The following is a 10,172-nucleotide window of genomic DNA, read 5'->3' on the forward strand; positions in this document are numbered from 1 at the left end:
GTCCTCCATGTCTTCAAAATACCTTTTTGGGGAGGCTGCAGCCCCATCAGTCGTTTCCCTTCATAATTTTGTGCAGTACCTATGTCTGCTCTTCTGCTTTGTGTGTCCTTACAGAGCCACATCCTGATAATTTGATCAGTTTTTCCAACTTATCAAGGTGATTCTGAATCCTAATACCACATCTGTTTTCTGAACTACTGGGAGAAATCTTGTTTTAGTCACTTTGGCAGTTTTTGCAATGGAGGTGGTTTATTCTGTGGGGCCCATGGGAGGAGATTGTGGGGCGGCTGGTGTGACCGACCTGGTGAGCATCAGCAATACAAACCAAAGCAGTGGCTGGTACAGGAATTACTGGTTTATTAATGCAAAAATTACAGCATATTCTGCAGTTTGAGCAGAAGTTTGTGGCCCAAACTATAGTCAGTGCATTGAGTGTAATCAGGCATTGAGCAGGAAAAGAGAGGTGAGGTCTGCCCCAAGCTGACCTGCAGGCACTGGGGAGGTGCGGGCACCGAGGTGACCATGGGGACGCATTCAGCTGCTGGCAGCAGTGCAGGAACGAGGAATCCTCATCCCCAAAGCCTGCTGTGCACCTTTTGTCCCAAGGAAGCATTGTTTCCTTCTCCACTCGGTCCCTCCTGCTGCCTCTCGGGCCATTTCCCAGCATCAGTGGATTTTCTTTAAGTGCAGGTGAATGCCGTTCTTGGAGCGAAGGATGATCTGAGGTATCTTCAAGGGGGGATTGGCTGGGTCGGGGGACAGCTCAAAGCGGAGCAGGGTCAGGGCCAGGGCCACTTTCAACTCGTTCATGGCAAACTGCTGCCCGATGCAGTTCCTGGGATAAAGCAGCTCAGCTCAGCCTCCAGACACAGCAAGCACCCAGGGGATGTGAGCAGGGGGGACGGGGGAGAGGGTCCCCTGGCACAGGCTCCATTGGGCTGAGCCGTCCCCAGGGATACACGTTTCCTCTCCCCACTTCTCTTCCAAAGTCCAGTACTTTACCTGATTCCAGCAGCAAAAGGCAGAAAGGCGTGAGAGTGCCTGCCAGACGTGTTCTCCGGAGAAAACCGCAAAGGGTCGAACACCTGGATATGGAGTATTGACAGCAAGAAAAGAAGCGGTTATGTAAGGAGGAAAGGTACTGACTGGTATCCTCAGAAAGGCTACACCCCATAATTTCTGAACAACCCCATTGGAGAGGGGATGTATTTCAAGACGGACTGACACTCATCCACCAGACCCCCACGGTTTCCATGGAGCTGTGCAATGGTGTTGCCAAGACAAATCAGACACAGCAATGATTACAGCTGAATTCACCACCTATAAGCTGAGCAAAACCATCTTTTTGTCTGTTAATGCAAGAAGCTTTGTCTTGCTGGTGGTGCAGCACCCTGTGAAGAGGTGCTAATGCTGCCGTGCGACGACCACCAGCGCCTGAAACACCCGAAACACGGCAGCTGCTTCTCAGCATCCCAAAGATGCTGAGAAAAGATGTGCAGCAGCAAGAGGGCCCCACTGTCCTAACACACAGAGCAGGAGTTCAAAGAGGTGCAGCATAGGGTGGGAAAGTTATTAGAAAGGCACTCCAAGACTTACCAAAGGATCTTTCCATACCATGGGGTTTCGGTGAATGGCATAAATGCTAATCGCGACGATGCAGCCTGTAAAGCAGTCCAGGAGGAGAAAAACGGCTCAGAGGCAAAGGCCAAATGATTTTACTGCTGTGTTGTCAAGCGGACATGGGACACACAAACCTTCTGGCAGGGTGCGTCCATCATGGAAGGTGATGGGTTTGTTGAGCTGCCGGGACACGCCAGGGACTGGCGGGTAAAGGCGAAGGCTCTCCTTGATGCACATGGTGCTGTAAGTCATCTTCCCCAGGTCCTCCCTGCAGAGACAGGGAAATTAGAGCTGCTCGCTCCCTCCCACTGCCCCCTTGAAATGGATGGGGTGCACAGAGGGAGCCACAGCATCCAGCCATGGGATGCTGCAAGCTGGGAACTCCACCACCTCTGAACACCTTTATCCTTTCAGCAAGGTTAAGCACAATGTGACAGTGGGAAATGAAAAGCCATGACTACAACGTGCATTCAGCAACATGAAAAATCGGTCCTTTAACATTCCAGCTTTCAGGACATGAAGACAATGCTTGCTTAGGAATGACCATAATGGGGAAAAAGTCACCAGAGGGGGAAATGGTCAGCCTTACCACTGAAGCGTCTCCCGGTCGCCCAGGATGCCCTGGATCTCCTCCCTGCAGCGCGCCTGGTGCTCGGGGTGCAGTGCCAGGCAGTACAAGAGCCAGGAGATCCCGCTGGCCGTCGTGTCGTGCCCCTCGAACATGAACGTGTCCACCTCAGCGCGCAGGTCCTCATCGGACAGGCTAGCTCCATTCTCGTCCTAGCAGCCCAGAGAGAGCTTCAGTGGCCCCAAGTGACACATTGATGAGTGATGATGGCTTGGGATATGTATGCCCAAATAAATCTCTGTTTAGACTGAATCAGGGCCCCTTTTCATTTGTAAATCCCTTTGTCCCCTTTATATTAAGACTGTGAAATCCCTCTCGGTGTTGAGCTCCCCAGCAGGCACTGCCAACATCTCAGTGGCTGAGCGCCGGGTCACCTCAGCCCCTCCTCAGCTGGGCAGGACCAGGTATGGTGTTTTTGACTGATCTAATGGCTCGTGTGGCCCTGAGTACCTCTGGAGGTTTGTGGCACCCCCACAGGGGCTGGATTTTGCACTTTATGGCCTTGCCTGCTGCTGAGTGTTCTCCTTGGCCAAGATGAGCCATGCACCTGTCAGCACCCACCTTGGCACAGAGCAGAATGTCCAGGAAGTCCAAATGCCTCTTCTTCTGGATCTTCTCGAATTCCTGTTCATCTTTAAGGGACTCCTTCCGCTCATGGATCACCTTGTCTGAGCAAGGAAGAGTGTAAGGTTCAACAGGGACAGGAGATGCTGAGCCTGGAAATCACCTCCTGAATGCAAAGCTCGCCTGAGGGGATGTCTCCTACCAGTTCATGATGCATTTGGCACATGTATTTCTGCATCCCTGACAGTTTTATTTTTTTTTTAAGGAGCATGATAACAAGTGACATACGCCTTGCCATCAACCACAGTAGCAGATCCTTTTCTGCACAATTCTTTGCCCACGACAGACCCCCTGGTCTGTCCTACCCACCCCTCCCGCACTGAAATCATGGCTGGCCTGGAGAGGAAAATAATTCCTGCCAGCAGTGTTGCCCGCAGTGCTCATCCCTCCATCTCGCCAGTCTCTGGTCATGTAACAGGAGCGTTCCCAGAGGAGAATCCCTCTGAGCCCTCTGTTAACCCAGTTTAATAACCCAGGAGCTGTCAGACCCCTTGCTTCATGCCCAACACGAGCCATTGCTGCAAGCTGCTGCTCTCTGTGGATGCTCGCAGGATTGCTACACGGACAAGGAGGTAACTCACCCAGGCTCTCATAGGAGTACCTAATTCTCAGCTCTGGATGGGTTTCTTTGGGCCAGAGGCTGCAGCAGTGCCAGCTGATGTGGCAGATGCAGAGCCTGGATCATACCTGCTCCCTGGAAAGTTCTTCCAGCCACCACGAAAGCTTTGGGAGCTGATAAAGACAGGGCATACCTGTGTGGTCGTGAGCGAGCTGGCAGACCTTCCTGAACCGGAACCCGTGGGGGCTGAGCCAGTAAATGAAGTCGTTGTGGTAGGGGAAGATGCGGAGCCGCTGGTGCACCATCTGGCACAGGTCGTAGACAGCCTGGATGTAGGTGTTTTTCCTGGGGAGAGGGGAAGAGAATTACACCACTGCATGAGCTGGGACAGGCAATAACACCAGCCTGACGCCCTCGCCATCCACAGCCCACCTGGGGTTCCTGAGCAGTGACTAACCAAGCATTTAAGGCATAATGGCATCAGAAAGACTTCTTTAAGCCTAGAAGGCTGCTGCACTTCTACTTAGCAAGTGCTTGCCCAAGTGACTTGAGTCTGAGTGGTCAAAGTGGATCTGGGAGCATCACAGCAAGCTATTTGCCTGCTTCCCTTCTGAGCTGCTTTCTGCCAGGCCTTGTGGCAGCCAGCACTGACCTGTTGGTCTGGCAGTTGCTGTTATAGCTGAAGGCACATTTCATGATGCTGTCAAGAGTCATCAAGCTGACGTGCTCAAAGAGCTCCACTGGTTTCCCATCAGTGGCCAGCTTTTCCCATTTATCCTAGGGGGTAAAGGAGACAAGAATGAGAAGACAAGGGGCAGTCCTGCAAGGTCTGCACTCAGCTTCCCATTAGGCGAGTGCTTGGCCTTAGGTATGTCCCAGAGAAATGGAAAAGAGAAAAACTGCTGTCAGAATCCCAGCAAGAGGAAGCCAGCACCTGGCCTGATTTGTCTCAACAGCTACCCACGAAACTGGTGGACCCAAAAGCTGAGAAAAGGAGGAGAGAGGAGCACCCGAGCTCTCAGCATGAAACCAGGCTGGGAAATACGGCTTGGACATACAGCTTTATGTCTTTGGTAAAGATTGCCACCTTGTGGCATGGCCTGACACGGCACTTTGCACTGTCTGCAAGTGCGAAAACTGCACCAACTGCACCAATGTGCATTGCAAAAGCCTTCGTGGCTCTGCAGCCCCTGAGCCCTGGCTGCTCCCTGGGCTGGCAGGAGGGAGAACAGCAGGGAGCTGCAGGGAGCTGCTGGGGGAGAGCTGGGCAAAGCCCTTGAGCTGCTCTGGGGAGGCTGGGTGGAGGGGGACAAGAAGGAGCACCCGGAGCTGCACCAGATCCTGCCTGCCCAGGGGCAGCTGTGCACAAAGCCTCCAACCCCTCACCTCTAACTCACCCTGGTTTCTATCATGCCCAGCACTGAGGGGTGAAAGGACACTGCATCTCCGTGCATTGGGCAAGCCAGGGGCTGCAGTCCGGCTGAGGGTAGGATGACAAATGACAGCCTTTAACCTCAGGTCACGGTGTAGCTATGCCCCAACCATTATATTTTAGGGATTTGTTGTGAAATTTTATTTACTTTGGTTTTTCATTTACAAAAGTGCCTTCGACATCATCCCTACCAGCATCACGTTGGTAGACTCTGCCATCAGGGCTACGTAAGGCTTCAGCACGTCGTAATGAAACCCCGGCGTCAGGAGCTTTCGATGCTGGTGCCATTTTGGCCCGTGTAAGATCAGCAACCCTTTCCCTGGGGAAACACAGGCAGCGCATGTTTCCGTAGGCACAAGCAGAACGATTTCACCTGTCTATGGACACAGCCCAGATAAACATGCTAAAAAGTAATAATTTCAGAAAGCTTTTTGCCATAACTGCATCAAGGAACAAGTGCAATGCTGCTTGTTTATAATGTGTTCTTGGCTAACTTCAGGGTCATTCCTGGAAGGCAAAGTCCTGGGAATACTTACCAATCCACGGGATGAGGTGTTTATAGCTGATGTTATCCTTGGGATCTGTAAAAAAAAATAAAATAAAAATAAAATAAAATAAAATAAAATAAAATAAAATATAAAATAAAAGAGAAAGAAAAGAGAAAGAAAAGAAAGAAAGAGAAAATAAAATGGTAAACATTTCACCAGCATCAATCTACCAGTTCACACCTGAAGACTGGCCCTAGGGTATTACTTCGGGTTGGGTGTGAGACAGAAGTGGTGGCAGCCTTGCAGCACCGATCGCTATTCCACGCCAAAATAACACTGTTGGGCCCAGTTGTGAAAAACTGTATAAAAGCAGATGCTCGGAGTGGAATAAACAAGAATATTGGTCGTCCAAAGTCGAATGGATACGCTGTAGGATAAATGATTAACCCTCCCAGACAGCACTGTCTAGCACCTCTCCCTCTGGATGCACCAAACCAACAGCTCTGCACGGTGACCGTGGGTCTGAGCCAACACCAAAGCTCCGAGTTGTCCTCTCCTTGCCGTGATCAGGCACCAAGAAGATGACTTTTCAAGGAGCACTTGAGGAAGTAAGATTTGTTGGCATGTTTCAGGTGGTTTTGAGGGCCCCTGGTCCCTTCCAGCCCTTGGTGGGCCATGCGGCTGTGTGCCTGGACCATGCAGGACAGGGCACACAGAAGCCAAATATCTCCGTGCCTTTGGATGATTTCTGCAAGGCAACTTATTTGTGAAACCCTGCCTTGCTGTGAATTGTCATCATGGCAGGGGACAGCTGCAGTCCATGACTGCTCCCCACAAGGGGATGCATCGTCTCTTACCTCCTCTGGCAAACAGGGCCTTGGCATAGTCGGGGTCGGTGACAACCAGGAATGCCGAGAAGCTCCCAAACCAGAGAGGGTGGGCATACAGGTACTTCTGTGACCACACCTCTACTTTGTCCAGCGCCTCTTCCTCTTTGAGAAACTACAGTTGTGGAAAAGTGAAAAGAGAAAGAATGCTCAGATTCGGTGAAAAAAAATAAAATCTCCTAAGCGACTGTCTTAAAAAGCTCGTGGTTTCCCTGCACCACGAAACCATCACCAGCAAGGGGTGGTTCTCCCTCCAGGCTTCCCTAGCATGAGAAGCAGTCATGCTTGTTACTTTTGAACATCATATAAAGTAATTCTTCCTTATCAATTAATCCTAGCCATGGGCAGGTGTGTGCTGCCTATCTGTGCATGCGTGTTCGGTTCTCTTTTTTCACAGCCACTCCAAAGAACTCACATTTACCCCAGAAAAGACTCTGAGGAGCAACACGTGAACACCATCACCAATAGCAGTGGCACTGGATGGTTCATTCTTTCAAAGTGATCATTGTTTTATTGCTTTTACAGCTGGTCATGTTGTATATTAAACAGGCAATAACCAATGACCTGGTTAGATGGCTTGGTGGAAATGTCTGGAGTCGCAGGCAGGGAAGAAAAGATCGCAGAAGCAAAAACATGCCCAAGTTTCTTTAAACAAAAGCTGCTCTGACAATCTTGCCAGTCCACCCACAGACCTAGTCTGGCTGTGACACTACGCAGAGGGAAGGGTTTTGGTGAGCTAGGGCTGAACCAGCAGCTGCTGCGCTGACCAAGTTGAAAGTCTAATTACACTTGCCGTGCAATGAATTTGATATGGTGTAGCAATTAGCCACAATGTCACGTTATTTACTGAGTCGAGGGAATGTTTGCTCGATTACTTTAGTGCTGACTTATCTTGGCTTGGCTTTTCGTGCGTCGAGTGTTTCTCAGGCTGTGGTGGTTGGTGCTCAGTTAGCCACCCACCCAGCCTCACCCTCGGGAGACACAGCGGGTGTCTGCTCCATGGGGCCAGCCCCAGCTTAGGATTTAGGATTTACTAAAGAGAATCATACATTTCTCCAGTTTTAGGGGGCCAGTTTTCCTCCTAAAGGCAGCAGTCCTCCCCAGCACCCACCTGCCAGCCTATACCTTAGGAAACGTCAGCAGAAAGGGGACTTGGCAAGGTGCCTTCAGACACCTGAGCAAGTGACAGTCCCTTGGACACAGCTGCTTGGGTTTCCTCCTGTCGTGCAATCAGAGAAAGCATAAACATGCTGGCAGTAACTGGGACAGCAGTTAGCCTCGCTGTGCTCAGCTTTCCAAGGGTGGCAGAAGTCCTAACACCACAAGTCTTTGCACCTAGCCTTCTGTCCGGAGCATCGGCACCCAGTTTGATCCACGCTACTGAGACAAATCCTTGCGCTGGCAGAGAGCAGAGCGAGTTCTGTGAAAGGAGAGATTGCCCCCAAGGTGAACCACCTCTGCCTGCCGTGCAGAGGGGGTTAAAGTCCTGCATGTTGCAGAGGAACATCAACCATCAGCTCCTGCTTCCTAACCAGGGCTCCAGATATGAGGCATGCATTTAGTGCCTCAAAAAAACACACAACAACACTTCTATTTCTTCCTCCCTTGGGTGCTTTAAAAGACAAGTATAACCCCTGCTTGGTTCTAAGGAAGAAAGGTAATAGCCCGATCTCACGCCGAAATGCAAGACTTGGAATGGATCCAACCTTAAAAGCATCTGGGAAGAGGCGCCTAAAGGCATTTTTAATGACCACACACTGATAGCGAATGGAGCACAGGAAACGCAGGAGCTGAAATCTGACCACTGTGCTGCACTAACACAGCTTAGTCAAAAATAGGCTTGCTCTCCTCCATCGGGTGCTAAAACAGGCGAGATGCACACAGAAGGCTGCCGAGGGACTGACATCCTTCCTGGACCGTGGGCAGCTCCCCTGAGGTTCCCAAAAATTGTGACTGGAAGTGCAGCCAGGGCCTGGCACTCTGGGTTTTCACCAGGTCATGCCACTTCAGTGAGACAGAAGGGCTCTGCGCCACCTCTCCTGACACTAATTTCCACCAAGTGACTTGGACAAGCAGAGCCTAACACCTGAAAATGCTTTAAAACAACCAGTGATGTATTCCCAGGAGAACTACCTGAGGCACCACAAATATATTTGAGATACTGACCTGAACCAAAGCTGGCACTTCATTACTTTAAATCGATGGAATAGGAAATCTCGGTGTTCTCCCTGAATGCAGCTGCCAGACATCCTGTTAGCTCCTCCTCTAGGTGCACATGGATTTTGTACTCAGCATATGCCTAGGGCATTTACAGCTTCCTCGCTGGCTCAGTGAACTGTTGGTTTTTAGTGAATTTAGCAGCACTTAACCAGTAAAACTACCAGTAATTCTTCCTCAACAAAGCAGAAGCTTGTCAAAGGTAAAAGGTTACTTTAGTCCAAGGTAAAGTTGACCTGTGAACAACCTAGCAATGACGGGAGAGAGTGATCGGCACCAGGGAGTCAAGTCCCATCTCAGTATAAATTGGCACAGCTGAGAAACTGGTGAACACACTTCATTAACTGCAGTTTTAAAGTCTAATTGGCAGCACAACAAAACCCCGAACTGGCCTGTCTTCACATTCACATTGCCAAAAGCCGAACTGTCCTGTTCAGCACAGCAAAACTGGGGCTCTGTGGCGCGGACATGGTCTGTCGGAGGTCCTGCCTCCAGCTTAACTTCTCCACCCCTATTTTTGGGGTGTCAGTTATTTTTGGGGTGCCATAGGTTTGGTCAGGGTGGGGAATCAGCAGAAGCCAGGAGAGGTCAGGGTGATTTTCGAAATGCAGAATCGAAGAACGGGCCGGGGTGGAGGGGACCTTAAAGACCACCAGTTTCCAGCCCCCTGCCACGGGCAGGGATGCCACCCACCAGATCCATTTCCCCAAATCCCCATCCAGCCTGGCCCTGAAGACTTCCAGCGGGAATTAAAAAGCTCTTCCACCTCCTCGTGAATTAAAAACCTTTTCACACGAGGCAGCCCCCCTGCACCTGGCGGAGCTGCCGGGGAGCCGCACCACGCTCGCACGCTGATCCGTGCCAGCAAGCACGCATCTTGGGATTAGTCACGCAAGCCACAGGCGCTTATAACGGGACTTTTTGTGCCCACGGGCGTGTTCAGCCGTGGCTTTAACTCTTCCTTAGGAAGACACCTCGCATTACTGCCTCCTTCCCCCCCAGCCAGCCGCCGCCTGCATCCCCCCGCGTTTTGCAGGCACCGCAGCGTGCGGCTCTCCCCGGCGCCTCTCCCCACGCGTGTCCCCCCGTCCCCACGCGGGGTCACCTCCCTGCTGCCCCCCATTCCTCCCCTGTCACCCCTATTCCCCCCGGGAGACCGTCTCCCACCCGCATTTCCCCCCCCCCACACACACGCACCTCGTGGACGTGGCCGAGCAGCCAGTGCGTGGGGTGCCCGGGGAAGGCGGCCAGAGCCCGGAGCAGCTCCCTCCGCCGGTGGTAGAGCTGGATGGCCTTCAGCAGCACGCAGCTCAAGCAGAAAACCCCGGCCAAGTGCAGCACCCGGGCCACATCCACGCCCAGCCAGGTCGCCTTCATCACCCTCCGCCCCAAAAGCCGAGCTAGCCGCGGCTCCGGGCGGCTACCGGCGTCCTTGTCCCCACCGGCAGCCAATGCAGGGCGGGGAGGCAGGGCCGGGAGATCGAGTGGAGGCCAAATCACGGCACAGCTTGTTGGGAACGGAGCTGCCAGCCCCGGGAGATGCCGCCCGCCCCGGGAGATGCCGCCCGCCCCGAGTCTTCTCCCTCCCCCCGGTACCGGCGGCGAGCCCCGCGCTGGGCTGCGGGGCAGCGGGGCTGCGGGGGGCCCGCAGGTGCTGGGGGGCATAAAATAAAGGGATGCGGGGTTAATTGTCCAAGAGCAATCGGTTTTGTGCCAG

At 52.3% G+C, this 10,172-nt stretch overlaps 1 protein-coding gene across 1 annotated transcript; it reads right to left on the minus strand.

Annotated features, from left to right (window-relative positions):
• Nucleotides 1-346: 346 nt before the first annotated feature.
• On the minus strand, nt 347-9,878 carry CYP4B1 (cytochrome P450 family 4 subfamily B member 1). The gene is made up of 12 exons (XM_084290728.1): nt 9,653-9,878; nt 6,209-6,353; nt 5,400-5,444; nt 5,055-5,182; nt 4,084-4,208; nt 3,625-3,776; nt 2,810-2,916; nt 2,210-2,400; nt 1,755-1,888; nt 1,597-1,661; nt 1,003-1,085; nt 347-835 (listed from the first exon to the last, which is right to left on the minus strand). Exons 1-12 carry the CDS (start codon nt 9,830-9,832, stop codon nt 667-669), a joined length of 1,524 nt encoding a protein of 507 aa, XP_084146854.1. The 5' UTR covers nt 9,833-9,878; the 3' UTR covers nt 347-666.
• Nucleotides 9,879-10,172: the final 294 nt, after the last annotated feature.

Source organism: Netta rufina, assembly GCF_964035555.1.
Source record: "Netta rufina genome assembly, chromosome: 8".
Classification (NCBI taxonomy): domain Eukaryota; kingdom Metazoa; phylum Chordata; class Aves; order Anseriformes; family Anatidae; genus Netta; species Netta rufina.